At 44.4% G+C, this 25,966-nt stretch overlaps 1 protein-coding gene across 1 annotated transcript in view; it reads left to right on the top strand.

Annotated features, from left to right (window-relative positions):
* PEX14 (peroxisomal biogenesis factor 14) overlaps positions 1–25,966 on the top strand; it is a 155,093-nt gene that overhangs the window by 55,978 nt on the left and 73,149 nt on the right. The window contains exon 3 of the mRNA XM_003274236.4: positions 5,279–5,363. Within this exon, the coding sequence (XP_003274284.2) occupies positions 5,279–5,363 (85 nt within the window). The remainder of the gene's footprint in view (positions 1–5,278; positions 5,364–25,966) is intronic.

Raw genomic sequence — 25,966 nt, forward strand, 5'->3', positions numbered from 1 at the left:
GGATATGTTCGTGGAATGTGGCTTGTGGTTGCCGCTGCTTCCTTCCCTCCCCAGCCCGTTCCCTAGCTAGAAAGAGAGCGTGTAGACTTGAGAAAGAACAGGGAGCCCGGCATTGTGAATGGTAGATCAGAGAGGAGCCTGCATGTAGAAAACCAGAATTATGTTGTCCTAGGACCCTGGATCCGAGAGTGCTCTGCCTGGAATCTCAAGGAACATGGCCTCTTTAGTGAGATATATAGCTTCATAATTAGCCCGTTGCATTTTTTCACGAGTGCTAGCATCAGCGTTCTACGATGTGTTTCTCTGATTAACAGCTGCTTTGCAACTATTTCCTTGTGCCGCTGATGACCATATTTGTCAAAGAACTCCTGACAGAGTACTGATTTCTTACTAAAATGCAGCATTTCTGTTTGAAGAGGGTTCTCTCATTCTTGGCAGTGCCTGGCTTTTTAAGTCAGTCCTTGTTAAAACTCGAGTTGGCTTTGGTCTAACGCTTGTTAACAGGATTCTGGGTATCTACTTTAGAGTATGAATGTAGGAACCTTTCACAGGCAATTTAATCTTCTGAGCAGCACACGTGGAGCAGTGCGGTGCTGGAATGGGGTTTCGGGCCCGTAGATTATATTGGTCATTTTCTTTTGCCCTCTAGTTGTGATCTCTCTGGGTTAAAAGGACTTGGCTTTGGTTGTTAGTGTCATTAATTTTTGAATATTTTTAATATTTTAAGATGGCTAATGAATGCCCACATCTTAGGAGATAGATGTGTATGTAGTACACAGGAGTGCTGGAATTGGTGGCATTCCAAGTAAGCGTCACTGGAGACAATGCATCAGGTTTACATGTCAGGTGCAAAGTGCTAAGGCTCCCTCAAACCCCAGGTTCATTATTAGGCAGGCTCTGTCCTCCTGTCCCCCTCATGCAGAAAATAAAGTGTGTATTCTGAAGATTACAATGTGCAGGTCTTTTGTAGGAGAGTGGAAAACACATAGGAAGCATCTCTTTGGTGAGGACTGTCAGGAACTTCAGTTCTTCTCACTGGGGATTACTTACCCTACACAATGCATTTAACAGCACATAGTTCATAGTAGATAACCCCTGAGTATACTGTATTCCATTGATTTATACAGTTACAAATCCTGCTCTCTCAAATACAAATCTCTCTCAATTAGCCAGTCATCTTAGATCTAAAGGTGTTTTTCAACCTGAAGTCCCCCCCCACCTTTTTTCCAAGTTGCTGGCAGTGACTCCGGTGTAACCATTGTTATGAGACTGCAAAGACAAGAATTTACTCCTCTTCCTTGCACCTCAGTTTTATCTCTAAGTGACACATAGTGAAAATTATGAAATTTCCCCAAAATTGTGGAGTTGGTGGTGGCACGGTTGTTTTATTTTGCTTTGGGTGGAGAAGGGGACAGAAGGTAGGGTCAGAGGGATGGGTGGGGGGCAGAAACTGTGGTCTGTTTTCTTCAGAGTTTGTCTTCTTTATATTTTGATTAAACTAGCTATTGGTAATTCAAGGTGCACTCATTACGAACTCAGTGCAAGAGGAAGGGAAAGGAACACTGATTCCATATTTATCACAGGCTTACCAGCAAGCGGCTTCGACAGTGGCATCAGCAGCTTAGCGCCAGAATTCGCCCTGGCTTGCTGCACTCCCACAACATGTGCAATAAAGTTCCTGTCTCCGTTTTACATCTTTGACATTGAGGCGGAAGATTTGGCCTGAATTTATGTAATTTAGTTGGGCACAAATATAACCCATGAATAGTCACATTCATCTTCTAATTAGAAAATCAAACGATAATACAGGACAGGCTGCAGGCACCCCATCATCGAATCCAACAAAAGCGTGTTGTGTGTGTTGGGCCTCTGCAGAGGAAAGTCAGTTGAATTGCTTCATGAAGTTAATGAAAAGTGCCCAACAATAGGTGGGTGAAAGGCACAAACCGAGCGCCCTGTCAGTTATTTAGTGTGTGAAGATGTTAGCATTATGGGTAAAGAGTTTTGCAAAATCTTCTCCCGTTGATGTATGAATCATGGGGCTATAAAATTCTAGATTGGACAGGTCCTTCCCCCCATTTTGTAGTGCCAGTTCCTTGCAGGGAGGGAGGGAGAAGAGTCTAGAGTAACTGAAGAAATAATTAGTGAAAGGAGGAGAGAGGTTTTCATATGTTCACACTTACATGTAGCCGCTTCTCAGGGTATCTTTCTTATTCAGCACATTAGGTTGGGGCTATTTGAGTGCTTTATATTTTTGCATCTAGTGTAGTGATGTCGATGCTGTTAAATATGTGATTTGCCTGTCGCCTGCATTTTCAGACAAAGATCAAGAGGAACATAAACAAGCCCCAAATATACTTTATGTAGGTGTTTGGCAGTGTTATTTTATATGACTTGAAATTAGTGAATGGAAACTTTAAAAGAAATTGTTCATATTTTTGCAAGTTCGAAGTGTGCCGGGACTTTGTCAAATTCCCGTTAAAATAAATACGTCAATTTCATCTCCCTTCGAAATTCATTTATCTTGCTTTTTTAAAAGGTGTTTTCTACTTTACCTGATGTTTAAATTGGATTCGCTCGTTTATGCTGTTCTTTGCTATATCCCCCACGTTCTTCTTAAATGAATTACTAATGACAGAGCACTCCATCATTCCCTCTCTGCAGCCACTTTAAGGAAAGCATGGTGATCTAAACCTTTTAACCTATTAAAGATGATTTTTCCCAATTGAATCAGACCCACCACAGGTGTAATAACTAATCATTTAAACTACACCTGCTATTATGTATTTTTAAGCCATTATGCGTGTTGGATAGATGATAATTCATGTTTATTGCATTGTCCGATGGATCCGTTTTGCCTACACTAGGCTGATTAATGTATTTAAAGAAATAAGAGATGCAATTTTTTTAAAAAAATTGATGGAATGCGCCAAGCACTGCATTGAGTGCACCATTAAACCCATCAGAACTTTGCTCTCTGACCAGAAATGCATATACCAAGGATTATATTAAAAAAGCAAGGTGAAACCTGTGTGTTCCAGTGGTGGGATTCTGTTTTCTTTCTCTGTCATGGAAAATTTTGGAAGGACGAAGGAAAGATTTCTGTTTCTATGGGTAAATGATAGGAGCTGAACTATTAGCATCTTCTGCTTAAGACCTGTTCATCCACATTTCCGCTGACACCTGGTACACGTATCACACACAGCATGCAGACTACCGCATGATACGAATAGTGTAATTTTCTTGTGTGTTGAAGGTGTATTTTTTTGTCCAGGTGAAGAACAACTATCCCCATGCCATCTGAGCTGTGCAGACTGGCGCTGACCCTGGGGGCCAGTGACTGGGTACCTGTTCATTCTCTTTCCAGAGCAGGGGCCTAGCTTCCGTTGGTTTTTCTCCTTGTCTCCCATTTCTCCTTTCTCCTTTTCCCCCTCTCTTCTGTTATAGCTCCTCGTGTACTGTTGCCTCCTTCTCCCCACCTTTCCCACCTCTACCCATCCCCTCTTCTTTTTTTCTCTTCTTTTTTCCTTCTTCCCTTCTCCCATCTCTTCATTAAAACGCATCAGTGTTGTAGATGTTTGTTAGATTTCTCTTGATTTTGGTGTGACCTGAGGCGATCTGGTTGAGTGGCTTAAGGGGTGAATATGCCATTTGGGGGCTCTAGAATCTTGAGCATTCATTTTTCTTTAGTCCAGAACTGGTCTATTACTGTGGTTCATGATGGTGGTTAGTACTGTTGGCAGCATTGGAGGACAGATGGTAATCTGTGCGGAGCTGGGCTTGGCTCTCAAGGGACACTAATATGTCCTGTCGGTGACAGACCCAGATCTGGAAAGTCAAGATACTGAGTTCATCCTTTAGGGGGAATGTCTAGGGTAAGCCTCCCACAGAGGGGTTACAGGGAAAATGAATACAGGCTTTTCTCTGGCTTTTTTTCTTTGGTTTATCCTCATATCTTTTGTTCCCCAAAAGTCTAGTCTCAGGATTACGTTCATATAAAATATGGGGAAGGAGATTATTTGTAACTTGTATTTCACTTATAGTCACAGTACTTTCTGTTTGACTGCTTCCCTTAGTTTGAAGGATCTTAGAAAACTTCCTTACATCTAGCCTTAGAAATTTTTTCTTTCAACAACTTATGAGTGAACTGCAGGGCCTGTTGACTTTATCTGTAACATGAGACCATATTATTCCTTTGGTTTTGATGAGGCGAATAATAGCAGTCATTTAAAACAGCCCCTTTCCTACCTGGGGCAGGTGGGCGTTTCCCATCCATAGGGCTGGTATCTGGGGTGGAAAGTAGACAAGCCAGGCGTAAACACACACTTCGCGTGTGCTGAGTGATGTGAAGGTTAATACCTGCAGCGGTGCCCCTTCCATCCCCTGCCCGGCTTATGTGGAGATAGGAAGATTTCATTAAATAATATTCATTACCAGAGGCAGGTAGACAATCTGTCAGTCTGTCAGCTTTTAGCCATGAAACTCCAAACTTTGCCCTTTGAAGGCTCTTCAGAACTCAGCTCCAGTGCAGAAGGGGGGCCAGTGTGAATGGCAGTGGGTGTTGTCTCCGACATAATCCCTTCCAGCCGGGACGCCCTCAGCACTTTGCCAGGCTCTGGAGACAGCGTGGTCTCTGCCCTTCACTTGCTTGCAGTGTAGTTGGGGAGGCAGGCTGAACATTAGAAGACGGTGTAATTATGTCTTCAATTATATGGTACACAGTACAGGCACTGAAGAATTGAAGAGAATAGGGAGATCAGAGATGGCTTGCTTATTTAGGCAAGGCTTCGGGGAATCAGAACAGACTATAAAAGGGCTGTGCTGGTAGAGAACGTGTGTGTGTGTGTGTGTGTGTGTGTGTGTTGTACGTGCGTGTGGGGTAACGTTTAGACAGGTGGAGGCAGGAAAGGGAGGCCTCCCAGAAAGACAGCATACAGGGCACAAGGGCGGTGACATGGGTGCGCATGGCCACACCTGCCGTGGAGTATGAAGAATCAGCTCGAATGGAGATCAGGAGGAACAGGAAGGATCATCGCAGGCCTGAAGCTCGGCAGAGGGATTAGATTTGACAGACTCAGATACAGGAAGCCAGTGAAGACAGGGAAACAACATCACCTTTCATTTAGGTAGATTTTAAGTTTAAGAAATAACTGATTATAAATTTGACCACAATAGTATGCTTGTCTCTGTGGAGCTGGGAAAAACGCCTAGGATTTTTAATCTTGAAATTCAGACTATTGAAGTGAAGTTTACTCCTCTATTTTCTGTCTCTCACCAGATTGCCACGGCAGTGAAGTTTCTACAGAATTCCCGGGTCCGCCAGAGCCCACTTGCAACCAGGAGAGCATTCCTAAAGAAGAAAGGTACAGGTTCCACAGGGCCGTGCAGCACGGCCTGCAGGGGGACTGGGGCTGGGGCAGATGGAAGCCACAGTGCAAGGCAGGTGCTAAGCCGCCAGGACTTCCTAGAGCTGCCCACTCACGGGGCAGTGGGGCTGAGGCGAGCCCCCAATTGGGGCATGCAGGTTTCTTACCTGACAGTGGAGCGGCAAGATGACACGATTCGGGTAATTAAGCACGGAGGACTTAGTCCAGTCCATCATGGCAAAGGCAGCATTCAGTAGCAGAGTTGGCCCATTGGATGAGACTGTGGAGGACTAATGGTTTTTGGTCCGCTCTGTGTCAGTGACCCTGGCTGCAGGATGACTAGCTTAGGTTAGGAGTTCAGCTGCTTCAATAGAGAATGAGGAAGAAAGAAATGAAGGGCGAGGGAAACGAGATGACTAACAAGGTCAGGTTAAAGTCAAGCTTGGGGTCAGTCCGATTTACAGATTGAAGTGGTAAATTAGTGGTTTTATGGTATTTCTGTAAGCAGGGATAAAATGGACCCTGACAAATTCAATATTGTCTGAAGAGACAATCTATTCTGGTTCTGTTGGAATTTAGGGTATTTTTCTTTTTTGTAAAATGAAAACAAACAACAAAGAAACCTGACTTTTCAATTTTTTATACATGTAATTTTCTAGAAATCTAATAAGTCATTTAAACGTCCTTATATACCATGAAGGGCAAAAGTGAGCTTTCTTCCTCCCAAAGCAAAACTCTTTTTCCTTAAGGAGCTGGAATGCCAGCCTTGAAATTCTGAGTTTTGAGCTTTCAGTCATTTTTGGCTGGAATGGGTGGGTGATATTTCCTAGGTCTGCTCTGTGATGTCCCACTGAAGGGATGCAGCAGGAACCATTGGTCCCTTCACACAATCATGTCCCGGGGCTGCACTAACAGGGTTTGGGCAGAAGAAACCCAAACATTTCACCACAGGCAGCTGCTTCGCGGCAGCCCCAAGGCTAGGTCCCCGTGACAGAGTTGGTAAGGAGCACTGTGCGGCTGCTGGCTGGCTGCATTGTGCCAGCCCCCCTTATCATTAGGAGATTATTAAAATTTGGAGTGTGTTGGCTGGCCTCGCCACTCCGCAAGCATCATGCCATAAAAGAGTTTTTCCTTGAAATATGTGTACCTATGGGGAGTAATTAATCATAAAAGCTTAGGGATTTCAGCTCTCTCATCAAAGCAGTGAAGCTGGGGAAAGCTGAGCCTAAAAGCTGAGCTGATTACCCGGGGTAACCTGAGACAAAATCTATGGTTGCCGAGAGATCCTTAGCTCCAGTATATTGTGCAATATTATAACTGCCTGATCTTCTCTTCCACTGACAATGACCAGTTAGTCCTCATTTTCTCTCAAACGCAGCTGGGTTAGAATTTCATTTGCAGAAGGTATTTAGAGCAATTTAGAGACAAATGTCTCTGGTGTTTGCTCGGCACTTCCCCACCGCAGGATTTGCTGAGCAGTTTTAGTATCAGGAGCTCCATCTAATCTGTTTAATTTTAATAAATCCCTGACTGGGAGAGGGAGCAAAAAAAAAAAAAAAAAAAAAAAGAGAGAGAGAGAGAGAAACTCTGGACCAAATAATACTTCTTTTGAGTTACTTGGCTAATAATTACTGTAGAGAGAAAACTGTTTTGTGCAATTATGATTTGTTGCTCCTTTAGGAAAAAAAATCCAACTGATCAATTCATCCAAGAGTCATTGTGCACCCTGTGCCCTGTCCCCAGACTCCCATCAGGAATTTAGCAGAGAACCTAACAGACAAAATCCCTGCCCTCGCAGAGCTTAAATTCTAGTGGAGGGAAGGCAGACGATTAACAAATGGGAAAATGAAATAGGTCGGATGTCAGATGCTGAGCGCCATGGATACTGATGAATGAAGCAGGGAGCTGGGGTGAGGAACGCCAGGGTTGGTGTGGGCTGGACTGTGATCTTAAACAACATGAATGTCAGAGTGTCTTTAAGAGGGTGGCACATGAGCAAGGACTGGAAGGTGACTGTTTATTGGTACAGTGGATATAATTCCTTCTTGACCCCTAATTTGGGTTAGAGTTTTTAGAATTTTAGGCATCTGGCACCTTGAGATGCTGTCCTGCCCTTCGTCCTCTAAAGAGAACCGCATTAAGTTTATCCCGTACTTAAACCGGGAATCTCTGAGGTTAATCACCCATCTCCATTATCCTCTAAAATGCTGCTTCAGTCAGTAATTATCCATTTCCAAGTTGAATCCCAATGGAGTAGGTTCTGGCAAGACCTTTCCTGGGCAGAGAATTCCAAGGTTTGATCGGTGTCTGGGGAAGAAAAGCCCCTTCACAGATTTAAACTTCACTTTTCAAATTTCGGGCTGTTCCAGGGTCAGGTTTCCACGCTCAGCACGGCCTGGCACTGTCTCCGATGGGTATGAGGGTGAACGTCTACCGGGTCCCTAACAGTAGTTGTGGAAGGAAAGCAAGTTGGCTCGCTGGCCGTCTGGACCAGGAGGGGCCGGGGTTCTGGCATCCGTGCTCTTGGACTCCCTGCAGAAGCCTTGCAGTGCTGGGCTTGGAGCACTGGCTCTGGGAGGGCTCTCAGCTCTTGGAGTCTTGGCTTTTCCTAGCAATGTCACTACAGGGAATTGCAGTGGAGCACTGACTTGAATTATAATCTTGACTTTCTTTTTTTTAATAAACATCTCTTTCCTGAAAAGGCAAATCCAATTTTGTTTTTCTTTTAATATTATTTAATATTTAATATAGAAATTGAGGTCCCTGTAGTGCATGTCAGTTCAGTGGAAAATGAGGGTTACTTTAGGCGCCTCAGCTGAGTTTGTTTCATTGTGAAACTGCAGCCGGGAGCAGGGGCTGCATCCTGCCCGTGTCACCGATGGGTTAAGTGTTGTGCTCTCTGACTTCTGGTGGGGGTGCTGGGTGAGGGCGAGTGGGGAATGAGTGGGAGAGGGATGGAAGAGCATTGGTTTGCAAAGGTCTTTCCTGTTTGTTTGTTTTTGTTTTTTGTTTTGAGATCTCTTTCGGATGCTTTAAAGTCTGAACATGGAGCCATTAATGAGAAACATGAAGTTATTAGAATCATTTATCATTTTCTTTGAAGTTTGTATTGCCATTTTGTGTAATTTACAACATTTCTTCCTTTTATTGGGAATATTTTGGGTGAAAGAGAAAAGCAGCTGCTCACCTTCAGAGTATTAGAATAAATGTTTTTGTTTTCCTTCCAACCACTTGATTCTGCAGATGACACATCAACTGCAGAGTCAGCCACACATCAAGATAATTGGACTGTGTGTGGGGTTTAAGCCCTCATAGAACCAGTCTATATATAGAAGCAGTTCTTGCCAGGCAGGCATCATATCTGGGGCTTTAAGCAGGCTGCAATCCAGGAGGTTAGAGTAACGTAAAAACAGCAATAGAATCAGTCCAGAAAGTTAGAGGCTTGGAAATTGTCGTCAATAGGCTTGTGTTGATTTGACACCCTATCCAACCACAAAATGTAGGAGGCAATCTGCTTCCAAACATGTTTGGCAGGCTGAGGTTGAGGTGGGTAATAGTGGTGCTTGTTTGTGAGGGGGGTGAGGTGGGGGAGGGGGGTAGAATTGTCTGTTAACTTACTCTAACATATCTGTTGCAAAGCAAGCTTCTAGGAAAGACAAACATCATCTATTTTTCTGTATAACCCTGCATAGTGGGGCCTGGGTGGTGTTGGCTCACACTTACTGTGTCCTTCTCAAGTGTCTAAGTAAAGGGCTTTTTCCTGCCTCATCCAAGAAATGGTCCTGGTTGGGGTAGGCAAGTGAAACAAATAAAACACACCACTATACTTTCTCATTCCAAAAGGTGAAACTAGATCTTATTCTTCTACTGTTCCTGGAAGCAGAAACCCTGGTAGCAAAACCGCCTCCTTGCTGGAAATGAACTTGAAGAAACCTGGTGGTCCCAACCTTGATAGTGGGCTAGAGGTGAAGGGCTTCTCTGTAGAATATTTCAAGGGGGAGTAAATTCTTACACAGATTTCAATTTAACTCTCTTTTATTACTTTTCTTTTTTTATCATTTGTGTCCATTTCATGAGGTAGTTTGCATGTCCTTGAATGGAATCTCGTTACCATGAAAGCTTTTTTAGCATTGATTTCATAACAGTCTTAATTTAATAGCTCCGTCATTACTGAGAAGCTTTGGGAGTGGGGCCCTGGCTTTCCAGGTCACTGACCTTTTAATTACAAACCTTGTTCTGATGGCCAGGTTATCGACTGGACAGCTCCCAGCCTGTGCCCCCAGGATGAAAACGAAAATAACTGTGTTCCTCCCCCATCTCCAGGAAAAAAAATTGTAACCTCTTGTGTTTCTAAAATTAATTTTCTCCTTCAGCTTTACTTTATAATTAATTCTTTAATGCGTCTTAGTGAAGCCAGAAGTCTTTTCACAAAGCTTTTCTTCCTAGAGCTTGGGTCCAGCAGATAGCTTGCGGGGAGGGCACGGAAATCTTGCCAGCTCCCACCCCTTGCTTGCGTGTGGCCCATTTCCTCATCCTCAGAAACTCCTGCGGCGGAGCTGGAAGGAATAGAATTGGCTCTGTGAGGGGCTGTCTGGCCCTTGTGATTTTTTGTTAACGAGACATGGATTGTGGCATCAAGATTTAGATTCATTCCTCTATTTGTTGGAGTCATTGAAGCCAGTATATCCTGGACATTTTTTAAAGAGGTCCCCATTCTGAGAAAAGACAGAAGTTGAATGTCTTATTGTTTCTTACCTTTCTGTTCGTTGTAGACGACCAGAGGAAACAAATGCCCTACACAGATTCGACTCAGTCATAAGTGTGAACCAAATAGGCCGATCTGGGTTCTCTCATTGACTGAAGAGGAAGAGAAATAAGAGAGGACAGTGGGCAAAATGTAGGGGTGACAACCAAGGGTTCTGGTTTGCCCAGAATTGCCCTGGGTTCAACCCTGAAGTTCCCATGTTGTGGACAGCCCCGTGGTCCTAGACAAACAGGTCACCCTAGCGGTAAAAGCCTTTCTCAGGAGTGAGAGCTACCAGGGGAGACAAAACGGGTTTGGTTTTGGAACCTGGAGGAAGAAGGCAAAATGAGAAGAGTCCACTGGCAGTGAGTCCCGGAGAGGCCCGCCTGCAGCAGCGTGGCATCTTCCGCATCTATTTCCTGCACTTTCTCCCGTAGCCCTGCCCTAGTGTGGGTCCAGTGCAGAGCCTCTGGGGGCGGGGCCGTGCCCTGCAGGTGAGCGAGGAGCTGCTCGTGCGGAGCAGGCAGAGCTGTGTGGCAGCCGCGCTTGTTCCTGAGGATGATTGAGCATCTCCATCCATCTGTTGTGAACGGACCGTCTTCCTTCCCTGCCAGTCTTGCACCTGCATATTCGTCACCTGCTGTTCTGGCCCAGCCTATTCATCACACCGACTGGTCCCCCACATCAATTTTCCCGCTCCCCTTGTTATCCAAACTTGTCTTGAACTCCACAGATTTTTCTCGGCATCCAGGATGAGACCTGTGGCAGCTAGGCCAGCCGAATGTTGTAGAAACAGAGATGCCCTGGCTTCCCCATTCAGAGCGGGAGCTGATAGCACTTGCTGCCCTAAGAAGGCTGAGCTGAGGGGTTTCCTCCACTTCACCCTGCGATGGGGAAATAGTGCAGAGGAGTGTGCGGGGAGGGAGCACTTTCAGATTTACCCAGTTACTTTTATGTTTTCCCTGCAACTGAAGACTGTTTTCTTAAAGTTGTGTGCCTGCAACAATACTGCAATGAAAAGAAAAGTGACAAAATGACATTGGCATGTATTACTAAAAGAAATTTTTTTTTTTACTTTTTGAAAAAGTAAGGCATATACATGGTCTTAAAAATTCAAACAGTAGAGGATATACAGTAAAAAATAAGTCTTCTCCTCTCATTCTCTCATTCCTGTTCCCCACTCGTTCTCTTTTGCAGAGGATGCTACAGTTTCTTATGTATCATTCCAGAGATATCTATCCACATGACAGCATGTTAATATGTATTACTCCCCCACAGAAACACAAATGCTTTCTAAATACAGTGGTAGCATATTTTACACTTTACTCGTATACTTGGTGTTGTATCTCGGCAGTCATTCCACATCGATACATACAGACTTGCTTCATTCTTTTCAGTGGCTGCATAATATTCCATTATATGCACGTGTTATCCTTTTAAAAACTAGTCCCGGCTGGGCGCAGTGGCTCACGCCTATAATCCCAGCACTTTGGCAGGCAGAGGCAGGAGGATCACGAGGTCAGAAAATTGAGACCATCCTAGCTAACACGGTGAAACCCTGTCTCTACTAAAAATACAAAAAATTAGCTCAGCGTGTTGGTATGCGCCTGTAGTCCCAGCTACTTGCGAGGCTCAGGCAGGAGAATCGCTTTAACCTGGGAGACAAAGGTTGCAGCGAGCCGAGATTGTGTCACCGCACTCCAGCCTGGGTGAGAAAGCGAGACTCCATCTCAAAAACAGAAACAAAAACAAACAAAAAATTAGCCCCAAATTTGTGAGCATTTAGGTTGATTCCTATCTTCTGCTGTTTCAAGCAATGGCCCAGTGAATATTCTTGTCGTATACATTGTTGAACGCCTGTCGATTTGGCACCATGCTGAAGTCAGAGCATTTTTGCATATGGTAAGCAGGCTAGGGGATATTTTTCTTGCTTAAATTTGATGGGATTATGTTTCACAGTAAAGAAGATAAAACTTTTTTAAGTTAAACATGGACTATAGGTAGAAGGAAGTTAATAAGAGGAAAAGGAGTAACAAATTGCTGTTAACACTTAGCACAGATTTGGGTTTTGAAGGGATGGACATTCTGGTTATGTGAAAAATTCTTGCTTTCTTTTTTTGTTTTGAGACAGAGTCTCACTCTGTCCCCCAGGGTGGAGTGCAATGGCACAATCTGGGCTCACTGCAGCCTCTGCTTCCCAAGTTCAAGCGATTCATCTGCCTCAGCCTCCCGAGTAACTGAGATTACAGGGGCCTGCCACCGCACCCAGCTAATTTTTGTAGTTTTTGGTAGAGACGGGGTTTCACCATCTTGGCCAGGCTGGTCTTGAACTCCTGACCTCGTGATTCACCTGTCTCGGCCTCTCAAAGTGCTGGTATTACAGGCATGAGCCACCGCTCCCGGCCTGTTCAGTTTTGACCTAGCCATTGAGGGAGACAGTGGGCACAGAGAGAAAAGAGCAGGAAGGCCTTTGTTAGTGAGGGGAGGCTCAGGCGGAGACGCATATGCCAGTAGCTGGATTGGCCTGTGAGGAGAAAGAAGGGAAGAGAATTGAGGCTGGTGAGATAGGAAGTGAGGGAGGAGCTGGGGTTAGGACCCAATATTATAATAACAGTATTGCCTAGGCTGGAATGTAGTGGCATGATCATAGCTCACTGAAGCCTTGAACTTCTGGGCTCAAGTGATCCTTCTGCCTTAGCCTCCCGAGTAGCTGGGACTACAGGCACGTGCCACCACACCTAGTGAATTTTTTTGTAGAGACAGGGTCTCACTATGTTGCCCAGGCTGGTCTCAAACTCTTGGCCTCAAGTCATCCTTCTGCCTTGCCTTCCCAAAGCATTGGAACTACAAACAGGAACCACGGCACCTGGCCCATGGAGCACAGAGAAACTCTGTTTGAGGAAGTTTACTCTCGGCTCTGTATTGAAACTGACTTGGCCTGGCAATAATAAGACCAGCCACAAAGATGGTCCTGCTGAGTCCATCTTCAGGTGTGGGGCATCTGGGCTGGGTTGGTAGCAGTAGAGATGGAAATAGAAATGACAGCATATTTATGTAGATAGTTCTACAGTTTACAAAACACTCTCACATAGTTGATTTTTTCACTATGACCCTAGTATATAGTGGGCAGGTTAATGAATATTAGTTGATTTTTTCATTATGACCCTAGTATGTAGTGGGCAGGTTAATGAATATTTGTTAAATGAATGAAAACTATTTAATGAATCTCAGAGCAGCTCTTTTCTCCCATTTTACATAGATGAAGAAATTGAGGTTTAGAGAGGCTAAGTTGAGCTAATACATGGCAGAAGTGGAACTAGAATCTATGTCTTCTGACCAAGATTCTTTGAACTATACCACGTACTTTCTGGAGAGGAAGGACAGAACCACAGACATGGCAGAAGAAAGAGTAAGCCATGCTCAGGAGAGTGTGTGTGGCAAAGGGATGGACTGAAGATGACTCTCAGGGTTGTTTTTGTTTTTTGTGTGAAGCAGCTTTATTGAGGTGTAATTGGCATACAGTAAACTACACATATTTAACGTGTGGTTTTAAAAATTGGGAAACTATCATCACAATTAAGATAATGGACATGCCCAGCATCCCCAAAAGTTTCCTCCTACCCCTTGGTAATCCCTTCCTCCTGTGGTCCCCCCAACCCCCCATATCCTGGTTTGCAAGTATGCACTGATCTGCTATCACTATAGATTAGCCTTTTTTTTTTTTTCTTTTTCTTTTTCTGAGACAGGATCTTACTCTGTCACCTAGGCTGGAGTGCAGTGGCGTGATTACGGCTCACTGCAGCCTCGACCTCCCTGGGATCAAATGATCCTCTGATCTCAGCCTCCCAGGTAGCTGGGCCACAGGCACACGCCACCAAACCCGGCTAATTTTTTTGTATTTTGGAGAGACAGGGTTTCACCATGTTGCCCAGGCTGGTCTCGATCTCCTGGGCTCAAGTGATCTGCCCACCTTGGTCTCCCAAAGTGCTGGGATTACAGGTGCAAACCACTGTGCCTGGCCCTAGTTTGCATTTTCTAGAAGTGTATATAAATGGAATTATACAGTGTGTACTCTTTTTTGTTCTGGCTTTTCCACTCAGCATAATTACTTTGAAGTTTGGCCGTGTTGATGTATATACTAGTGGTTCATTCCTTTTTATTGCTGAATAGTATTCCATTATATGGCTATACTACTTGTTGGACATTTGTGTTGTTTTCAGATTTTAGATATTAAAAATAAAGCTGCTGTCAATATTTATGTATAAGTCTTTGTAGGGACGTATAATTTCTTTTGGGTACATACTTTAGGATGGAGTGGCTGGATCATATAATAGGTGTGTATTTAACATTTTAAGAAACTTCTCAACTGTTTTTGAAAGTTGTTATACCATTTTACATTCTCACCAGTCATGTATGAGTGTACCAGCATTTTGAGCCTGGAGAATAGGAAGATGAAGGTGACAAATTTTCTAGTAATGAAGCCACTTGACTTTGGAAATATTCTTAAGAGTGACTAAATAATAGGTCATGCTTGGACTACTTCAGCTTTAGAGGCAACGGTGCATAAACTATCTGGGTTCAAATCCCAGCTTCACCACTCTGTAACTATGTGGTCCTGCATAAAGTACTTAACTTCGTGGTACATTGGTTTCTTTATCTGTAAAATGGGATTAATGATAATATTTACTGCAAAAGATTCTTGTAAGAATTAAATGAAAATTGGCTGGGTGCAGTGGCTCAAGCCTGTAATCCCAACAATTTGGGAGACTGAGACAGAAGGATTGCTTTAGATGGAAGGGTCGAGACCAGCCTAGACAACACAGTGAGATCCTGTCTCTACAAAAAAAATTAAAAATTAGCTGGGCATGGCGGTGCATGCCTGTGGTCCCAGCTACTCCGGAGGCTAAGGCAGGAGGATCTCTTGAACTTTGGAGTTTGAGCTTACAGGGAGCTATGATTGTGCCACTGCACTGTAGCCTGGGTGACAGAGCAAGACACCGTCTCAAAAAAAAAGATGGGGGGTGGGGAGAATTAAATGAAAATGATATGAAAAGTGCTTAGCAGAGTGCCTGGCACCAAAATAAGGGCTTAATTGATGACAACAATCATCAATAGTATATGTTCTCTTAGAAGATATATATATTTTTGTTGTTGTTGTTGTTGTTGTTGAGACGGAGTGTTGCTCTGTCGCCCGGGCTGGAGTGCAGTGGCGCAATCTCAGCTCACTGCAAGCTCCGCCTCCCGGGTTCACGCCATTCTCCTGCCTCAGCCTCTCCGAGTAGCTGGGACTACAGGCGCCCGCCACCATGCCCAGCTAATTTTTTGTATTTTTAGTAGAGACGGGGTTTCACTGTGTTAGCTAGGATGGTCTCGATCTCCTGACCTTGTGATCCGCCCGCCTCAGCCTCCCAAAGTGCTGGGATTACAAGCATGAGCCACTGCGCCCAGCCAGAAGATATATTCTTAATGGGCTACAGTCAGTTTGCTGTAATTGTGTCATAAGAATTCGTGCATCAGGAACCTCTAGGAATTTTGAGCAGAGAGGGATTTAATACAGGCGGTTGGGCTGGGTGCAGTGGCTCACGCCTGTAATCCCAGCACTTTGGGAGGCCCAGGCAGGTGGATGACTTGAGCTCAGGAGTTTGAGACCAGCCTGACCAACATGGCGAAACCCTGTCTCTACTAAAAATACAAAATTAGCTGGGCGTGGTGACGCACACCTGTAATCCAAGCTACTTGGGAGGCTGAGGCAGGAGAATTGCCTGAACTTGGAGGCGGAGGTTGCAGTGAGCCGAGATTGCGCCATTGCACTCCAGCCTGGGAGACAGAGTGAGACTCTGTTTCAAAAAAAAAAAAAGGCTGGGTGTGGTGGCTCATGCCTATAATCCCAGCACTTTGGGAGGCCAAGGCAGGCAGATCACAAGGTCAGGAGATTGAGACCATCCTGGCCAACACTGTGAAAACCTGTCTCTACTAAAAATACAAAAAAAAAAAAAAAAATTAGCTGTGCGTGGTGGTGGACGCCTATAGTCCCTGCTACTCGGGAGGCTGAGGCAGGAGAATGGCGTGAACCCGGGAGGCGGAGGTTGCAGTGAGCCGAGATTGCACCACTGCACTCCAGCCTGGGTGACAGAGTGAGACTCTGTCTCAAAAAAAAACAAAAAACCAACAACAACTACAACAACAACAAAAACCAGATGGTTAGGCACTTACTTATTGAAAAGGCTAGGAGAGTAGACCCAAGGTTAGGCCTTCAGGAATGACTTCCAGATAATTTGCCAGGGTAGGTGCTACCTCTGTCCTGATCAAGCAGTGGGGAATCAAGAGGCTGTCACTGGAGCTGTTGAGCTCAAGTGCGTGTCCTTGCAGCTGTGATCCAGGGATCAAGAAGTTGCTGCCGCCCCCACTGCAAGTGTTTTGTGACACCTGGAAAAGCAATGACAGGACATTGGAATGTGGGCTTGGCTTCTACTTCTGTGAAGATTGGCTCTTGACCCCCATGAAGCTGGAGACTGGACATTACAATAGGAAACCTTGGTGTTTCCAATATCCTGCCTGCCCATCTGCTGATATTTGCAGCAATCAAAAGCAGCAAGAACAGCAGTCCTCTGCCTCATTTCCACTTTCCAAATTGTCCATGAGTGCACCTAATTGGTGGTACCTAATTCCCATCCAGAACTCTAGCTGCCATGGAGGGAAGCATCTTGTGCAATATAGAGCAAATTATGGGTGCTTTAGTCCCTGCCTCAACCACGGAGGAGACGTTCCAAGACCTCCAGTGGATGCCTGAAACCTCGGCTAGTACCGAACTCTATATGTACTGTTTTTCTTATGCTTGCATACCTGTGATAAAGTTTAATTTATAAATTAGGGTACACTAAGAGATTAACAGTGTTAACTAATAATAAAATTGAACAGTTAAAACAATATACTGTCATAAAAGTAATGTGAATGGGCTCACCCCCTCTCCCAAATTATCTTATTTTCAGGTAACTGAGACTGCAAAAAGCAAAACCACAGATAAAGGGAGACTTCTGTGTATATGTGATGGAAGGATACTTTTATGCTTTTTTAGTCTATTATTATTGTTTTAGAAGACTTGGGCCTTTGTTAACAACTGTAATGATATATTTCCAGTTTGTCCAAGAGATAAATGTTGATGTATTCTGTATCATCACTGGCTTTCGAGATGATTTTCAGAAAACTTGTTGGCCGGGTGCAGTGGCTCACGCCTGTAATCCCAGCACTTTGGGAGGCTGAGGCAGGCAGATACCTGAGGTCAGGAGTTCGTGACCAGTCTAGTCAACATGGTGAAACCCTGTCTCTACTAAAAATACAAAAAAATTAGCCAGGCGTGGTGGCGCATGCCTGTCATCCCAGCTACTTGGGAGGCTGAGGCAGGAGAATCGCTTGAATCCCAGAGGTGGAGGTTGCAGTGAGCTGAGATCATGCCACTGCACTCCAGCCTGGGTGACAGAGTGAGACTCTGTCTCAAAACAGACAAACAAACAAACAAAACAAAACAAAAAGAAAACTTTCTTTCCTATCTGGCCTCACTTAGGGATGGAAGTTCTTTTAATGAGATTTATCTGCTAAGGGTAGACAAGAGAGTTTCCACCGAACGGACTACACAATATGCGGGCTTATTGGAACTGTTGGAAAATGTTAGAAGCAGGGATTTTTGAAACTTAACATAAGGTATAACATAAGGCAATCTCTACTGAAAAACATTTTATGTTGATTGGACTGTAATTAGAAAGATTTAAAAATAACTTTGGATAGTATTCATTAATTTACCAATCCATTGTTATATTCAACACTTTTGAGCTGATGTCTTTTAAAAATAAGTTTATCTGTTGGAGGGTGGTGTATGAATTAGTGTATCTGTAATTGTATGAATATGGAGTATTCTCATCTTTGTATAAGACAGTGTGCTTCTATTTTAAATTTATTTTTAACTATAGATAGGCTTGCTAGGTTGGTCATTCCACAGCTTGATCTTCTTTCCGTTTTTGAAGTAAAGGTGACTTACTAATGGTCCTCAGTAAACAGAGTGATGGGGCAAGCTAACTTATATTTAAATTGTGCTGAGAATTGAACAACTCTAGTAATGTTTCCCTTCCAACTTCAAACATACCTGTTCAGTTTCTTCAACATCCTGATAGGAGCTGATCTCCTCAGAACTCTCCCCTCTCATCAGACAGAGGACTTGGGCATGCTCTAATCTCTTACTGTTAATTATTCTTTTTAGTTTTAAAGCCCTTTAAAGTAATCTTTCTGTAATTAGATTGTTGAGTAGATTGTCTTTAGTAATATGGTGGTCTTAAATTTTGTGTGGATTTTCAGATTGTTACATGGTTGCAGAGGCTTTCATTCATGAAGTTGAAGTTTACTATATCATGGTATTTCAGGAAAAAAAAAATCATGGCCCTCTGTGATAAATTAAATATCACAACCACGTAAATGTCATCTTTTCAATGAAACTGAAAGTGCATAGGAATGGGACTCTTTTCCAGTCTGTTTTTGGCTTTAAGCTGTAAGAAAAATATTTTAACACTGACAGTAGTAAACCTATGAAGCTAAAGAACAAAGCCATACTCTCCCCAGCTTTGTAAGTCACCTGCGGAATTGTGAATTAAATTATTCTAATTGCAAAATTTGGGGTCTTGGCCGAAAGAACACAGGTTGAATTTGAAGAAGAGGCAGCTAGAAAAATTGGTGTAACTTTCACATGAAGATAATTTGCACAGAATGTAATTGAAAGAGAATAAATATGGAGCTCCATGATGTCCTCTTTGAGTCTATTTCTGATATTTACTTACATTTTTTTTCCCCAAAGGCTCTCCTTTAGGCAGTCCTGAAAAGAGGAGACACAGTGCTGAAATAGAAATAAAGATTAAGTATCTCTGATCCAAAATGCTTGGGACCAGAAATGTTTCAAAGTTTGGATTTTTTCAGATTTTGGAATATTTGCAGAATATTGTATTGGTTGAACATCCCTATTCCAAAATCCTCCAATGAGCATTTCCTTTGAATGTAATGTTGGCACTCAAAAAGTTTCAGATTTTGGATTATTTCGGATTTCAGATTTTTGGATCAGGGATGCTCACCTGTAACAAGCAGAAACAATAGAAAATAACAGAAATAACATAAAATAGCACTGTTCTTTGGAAGATCTTAGTACCTTATTTGAAAAGATTTTTACGATTCATTCATCCACCACCCATCCATCCATTCATCCATCCATCCATCCATCTTTCCATCCAACAAGTATTTATTGAGTGCATATATCTTACAAGGCATGGTGCTGGCCCTGGGAGTGAGGATGTAATGTTACCATTTACATAAAACAAACAGAGGCCTGGGGTGGAGGCAGACTCCCCAGAAATATGAACAAACAAGCAAGGTGCTGTGAGAGAGAATAATGGAGAGGGTGGGGTAGGTTTGCATTGGGAAGGTTGCTGAGACCAGAAGAATGAGAAGTGGTTCTGTGAAGAGTGAGAGTGCCTGGGCAGAAAGGACAGCAAGCTCTCAAAGACTCCAAGGCAGGAAAGGAGCTTGATTTGATCTAGGAACTCCTGCAGTAGTGAGTGAAAATGAGAGTGACATTTTGTAGCTTCCATCTGGAGACACCATGGAAAATAAAAGTTCTATTCTCCCAGTCTAGAATTGTCCATGTTAGCTGTGACCAAGTTCAGCTCTGTTCACCAAGCATTCCTCGTCTGCTGTTTGCCAAGTGCTATGCTAAGTGCACTGGGGACATAAATGGTCCACACCCTTAGAGAACTTGGTGATGAGGCTGTAGAAGCTACTAGTAATACAGATGTTTTAATTTACAGGCAAGCCTGAGATGATACGATGCAGACTGTATAATAGTCACTGGCATGTGTATTTTGATTTACAGCTTAAAAGCATTCACACATACATTTGCCCATTTAATTTTCATGGTAACCTAAGTCATTTCCTCAAAAAGTGTAAACATGGGCTTATGAGACATATGGAAGCCCACCCAATTTGAGGAGCAGGGTCTCTGTCATCACTGAGTTGAATTTCAGTGTGTAGTCTGCACCTGTGCTCTCCCCTTGAAGAATCACATTATAGAAAATGAAATCTAGAATGACTACAGAGGTTACTTAGTTCATCTGTACATTTTCATATACATTTCAGTAATTATTTTGCTACATAGGAAGTGAATTTAATTTGGAGTTTTTCCTGCTGCCTTCCATGAGGGCTTTCATCCCGAGCCCCATTCTTGTGTATGAGGAGAGGAAGTCTTGGGCTTGAGTGTGGCTCTTAAGTAAATGCTGTTGACTTTGTTGTTCTGTATGGACGCTTTTATCAGGACAATAAAGGGTAAATAGGGTGATCTCTGCTCCTGTGGAGAGGTCGAATGGTTACATTACACAATCTTCTAGAGCATCTTGCAGCAAATACATGGGTTATATTAAAAATTGCAATCATATCATTTTTTATAGTAAATTGCTGACCTTATGCAGCGGAATCAGCTTTATTGAATTTCGCCAAAAATGCGTTTATAATTCTGCCATACACACATGATATTCATGTCCTTGCTGTCCATGTGGAAATGTCCCTTTTTATGATGTTAAACAAATTAAATCGACTTTCTCCTGAGCTGCTGTGCCTCACCTTTAAGATCCATTGTCAGGAGTCGAACCTCCATGAAGCCGAGCTCATCTCCATTAGCGCGGATGTCATTACGCAGAGCACTGGAGGCTGGTGCATTAGGCAGCGTTATCCCAGCAGCACGGATTCGGCTTGGAGATTCTTTAGAGGTGACTCCAGGGCAGTAAATGTATTTCATGCATATTGCCTGAACACTAACAAGGCCTTACCATAATTACTCTGTTTGTTTTGGGGAAATGGTAGGTATTTGTTTAAAAGGATTTCGTGGTGAACCAAGAGTATACATGTGTAGTTAGTTCTTGCTATTCACTTGTGAATGATTCATTGTAGAAGTTTTATCTTATACCAATTTTTCTTTAATTTTCTGCAGCTCTACTTCCCTTCCAACCAGTTTGGTATCAGGGATGCAAACTAACTTTAATGTTAGCCTAACAAAAATACAAGCAGAAAGTTATGTGGCTCATGCCTGTAAACAGTCCCAGCACTTAGGGAGGCTGAGGCAGGTGTGGAGTTCGAGACCAGCTTGGCCAACATGGTGAAACCCTGCCTCTACTAAAAATACAAAAATTAGCCGGGTGTGGTGGCAGGTGCCTGTAGTCCCAGCTACTCAGGAGGCTGAGGCAGGAGAATCTCTTGAACCCGGGAGGTGGAGGTTGCAGTGAGCTGAGATCGTGCCGCTGCACTCCGGCCTGGATGATAGAGCGAGACTCCGTCTCAAAAAAAAAAAAAAAAAAAAAAGTTATACTGCATACTTAGATGAAACATAAACATTTAAAAACTATCTCCGGGCTGGGTGTGGTGGCTCATGCCAGTAATCCCAGCACTTTGGGAGGCCAAGACGGGCGAATCATGAGGTCAGGAGTTCAAGACCATCTTGGCCAATGTGGTGAAACTCCATCTCTACTAAAAATACAAAAATTAGCTGGGTGTGGTGGCGGACGCCTGTAATCCCAGCTACTTGTGAGGCTGAGGCAGGAGAATCGTTTGAACCTGGGAGGTGGAGGTTACGGTGATCTGAGATCGCGCCATTGTACTCCAGCCTGGGCGACAGGGCAAGACTCTGTCTCAAAAAAGAAAAAAAATCTGCTTTTTAGATTCATTTGCTCTAAGTTTGTTCATGCCTGTTATCTGTATATTTATATCTATGTTTGTATCAATTGTTGGTTCCCAGTTTAGCACATAGAGGCAGTATGATTCACTGGAAAAATCATCTGTCCATTTACTAATTATTAAACATGCATTTCCTCCATGTGCCAACATTTTTGCTAAACTTTAAAAATACAAAAATAAGATTTAATATTTGTAGTTTAGTGGGGTTCCATGATATATAAACAGATGTGGTGTGGGTGATAAAATATTATAGGTGCTATATTAGGTATCTGAGTGGAGGCCTGGGGGGAAAGCAATCAGTTTTGTGGTAGGGGAGGAGAACTAGTGGGGAAGAGGTTAAAAAGGTGCCTCCATTCATGGAGGAGGTCCCCTTTATCTGAGCCCTGCAAGAGGATTAGTTGTTTTTAAGGTCTGAAGCGGAATGGTGACTTTTGTCCATGCAGAGGATGTAATGGGGGCATAGCCACTAAGGCGAGAGATCGAGGAGACAGCTTGGAAAGGTGGGCAAAGGTGGGATCAGGCAAGACCTGGCATGTGTTACCTCAAGAGTGTGGATTTTGTTATGTGGACAGTGGGGAAACCACGGAAAAGTTGTATGTGGAATAATAAGTTTCATACTAGCGTTTTAGAAAGCTCTCTCTTGAAGGTAGGGCGGGCATTTAGGAGAGGGGAATGATGGATGAATCAGGGCAGTTATTATGGGGATGGAGAGGATGGATTAGAGAGTGAAGAAGTAGAATCTCCTGGGAATTGGTGGCTGAATGGATGCAAGAGTGAAGAAGAGGGAAGAGTCTGGGCTCACTGTCCAGACTTTTGTCTTAGGGAGCTGGTATGGAGGATAGCAGATGAAAGAGTGGACTAGGAGTGAGAGACGCTGTGAGGAGAGAAGGCCCAGAGGGAGGTGCGGGGGACCCTGTCATGTGGTTAGTGGTTGGCCAGAGGCAGATGCCCCACAGTCAGGCAGTGGCTCTGGCTTCTGCCTTTCAAAGTCGCTTCCACAGGGTGACCGTTAGGCTTGTTCTTTGACGCGGACATTGTTAAGTGGTTTCATGGAAATTTGAGACTCTCTGAAGAAAGGGAAGATGGCATTTATGAAGCAAGTGTTATTTTATCTGGAAATGATTTCTCAGGGATGAGCCTGTCACTCTGCCTCCTGGTAAAGTCTGCTTCTCCCTCCAAGAAGAGAAGGTCCCACTGATTTGGGTCACGGTTAGAGTGGGCTGCTACTCCCACCTTCCCCTGAAAACTCAGCTTCCAGAAAGCTCCTCTCCCCTCCTTTGTCGTCTGTTTCCTCATCTGCTCTTCCCTGAGTTTGTCCTTCTCTGTTATATCTGCATGTATTTCCACTGATCTGCTTATGACAGTCAACCTGTTTGCTGATCTGGCCTTGGCAATTTTCAGGGCTTCCCTGCACACCTATGACGTGATGGTTAATTCCCTGACCTTGCATGCACCTCGGTTTTCTGGTAGCAGATGGTCTTTGTGGTACCTTTACTCCTACAAATCAGTGGAGTCAGAAGTTTACAAAACGTGGGCCAGGCGCGGTGGCTCACGCCTGTAATCCCAGCACTTTGGGAGGCTGAGGCGGGTGGATCGTGAGGTCAAGAGATCGAGACCATTCTGGCTAACATGGTGAAACCCTGTCTCTACTAAAAATAAAATAAAAAAAAAATTAGCTGGGCCTGGTGGTGGGCACCTGTAGTCCCAGCTACTCGGGAGGCTGGGGCAGGAGAATGGCATGAACCCGGGAGGCGGAGCTTGCAGTGAGCCGAGATCGCGCCACTGCACTCTAGCCTGGGTGACAGAGCGAGACTTCTGTCTCAGAAAAAAAAAAAAAAAAGAAGTTTACAAAATGTATGGAGCTGAGGCAGAAAGCCTAAAAGGCAGACTCCAAAAGGGGGGATAAAAATGATCAGGACGTTAACTTACTTCCTGGGAGATCCCAGAGCACACGCAGAGTCATTGAACTCCATGATACTCATTCCAGGTCACCTTGAAGAGACAGGGAGAAGGGCATTTTCGCTTCTTGAAGCTTCTGCTCCACTGCCAGTCCAGCCTGATCTTAGAGCTCTCTTGGCGTTGCAGCTGTGGTCAGGTTTTCCTTTTAAATGACTGCAGCCTTCAGATGCCCACGCAGTGCAGTCCAGATCTAATGCCTGGAGCTGAAGGTGGACCTGGTTTGGCGGTGAATTACGATCCACAGCTTTGAAAGCATATAGGCTGTACGCTTTATTTTATTTTATTTTATTTTTATTTTTTTTTTTTTTTAAGACAGAGCCTCACACTGTCACCCAGGCTGGAGCGCAGTGGTGCGATCTTGGCTCACTGCAACCTCCATCTCCTGGGGCTCAAGCGATCATCCCATCTCAGCCTCCCGAGTAGCTGGGATTACAGATGCGTACCACCATACACCATACACCAGAGGCATCATCCTCAGTCTGCTTTTGTCCAGCCTTCCCGTGGAAAGCAGCCTTCTTCTTGATCTGGGGCTGCAGTAAATCACATGCTGGCCATCGTGGGAACACATCCCATCCCTTCCCAAAACCACCTGCAGGACTGACCCTACCCCCCAATAACACCTTACACCAACCTGCCGTGTCTTTTACTGACCATTCCTGTCCAGGATAGTTACTGTAGCAGTCTACTTTGGTGGGCTTTTACCTCTCCTATCTGCTTTTTTTTTAATTTACAAATTTTAAATTAAAAAAATTTTAAATGAAAGGTTTGGACATTGACTATTGTTACCCACTCACTTCTGGTGACTCTTCAAGACACTGACTCGAAGAGCCTTCCTTCTTCCCTACATATAGAGTCAGGGGGAGAGATGGGGAAAATGACAGAGGACAACATGCTAAAAATGATTTTCAATGTAAAATAAGGGAGGGAAAAACGAATGTTTGAGGAAACCCAAAAAAAGCACCTCTCATTACAGTAATTAAACCGCAGCGTTTAACCTATCAGAATGTGCTGCATATGTGAGAGACAAGCCAGGGAGCTCTGTGTTTGAAATTAGAGCTCTAATCCTCAGGGAAGAGAATAGTTAAATAATTTGTTTTTGAGGTGTGAGAGCAGAGCTGGCAAGGTGTGAGAGTGTGTGTGTGTGTGCATGTGTGCGCATGCACCCGTGAGGGTGAGGGGCCGCGGTGCCTGTGTTTACCAAGAATACCCTGGAGGTCGATATTTATCAGCACCTGTATGCTGTCAAGAAGCACACAGGCTGCTGTTGCCTGTTCATTAGGTTTTCAGAAGAGTCCGGGCTTCACCTGTGGCCGGGAGTTGCATCATAACAGCAGAACTTGCTTCATTCTGGCCCTCTGGGACACACAGGAATAGATTTGAGAGACAGGATGAGACATACAGAGAAAGACACAAGCATTAGGGGAGGAAGAAAGCTGAATGATCCTGGAGCATGTCCTTGGTGCAGGCACTGCTGGACAAAGCAGTCCATCTCGGTGGGCTGGCACTGTGGAGCCAGCGTGGACATTCCACTGAACACGAGGCAAAAGGGGCAGCCCAGAGGCCTGCCACTGAAACCCCCTTCTGCAGGCACCCTCTGCCAGTGCTCAGCGCTGTCAGCAGGGCTCCTTCTCTGCTGGGATGAGGGGTTGGGATGACAGGGGTTCACAGTGTCCTGCCTGCCCTTTCAGCAGCATAACCTTTGTCTTTCTGGACTCCTGGCTGGAGCTGGTGATACTGTGAACATGCTGCCCCTCTGGAAGCTGCTCCATGTCTCCCTGTATCCCCAGAGCATGGCAGCTGTGATCAGAATTCCACAGGGTGGGGCTGTTGAGGATCCATGCACATCCGTCCCTGTACCCCTCATTAGGGACTTGGGTTGGGGGGTGCCTATCTGCACGTGTTCTTTTTCCGCTCATGCTCTCTGTCGGTCTCTGTGCAGGGTTTCTATTACACTAATAAGGAGCACTGGGGACGCTGGCGACAGTGTGATAATCGTCCCCTTGGAGGGCCAGAGGCAGTCGGTGTGCGCTGACCTCATCCTGGGGGAGTGCTGATGAAACTCTGGCTTGGCCTTACTGCCTGAGCACTGTGCCTGATGTGGAGGGTTAGGGGGCAGGGTTGCCGGGCTGTTTCTTCTATGGCT

This window comes from Nomascus leucogenys, chromosome 24, assembly GCF_006542625.1.
Source record: "Nomascus leucogenys isolate Asia chromosome 24, Asia_NLE_v1, whole genome shotgun sequence".
In the NCBI taxonomy this organism is placed as follows: domain Eukaryota; kingdom Metazoa; phylum Chordata; class Mammalia; order Primates; family Hylobatidae; genus Nomascus; species Nomascus leucogenys.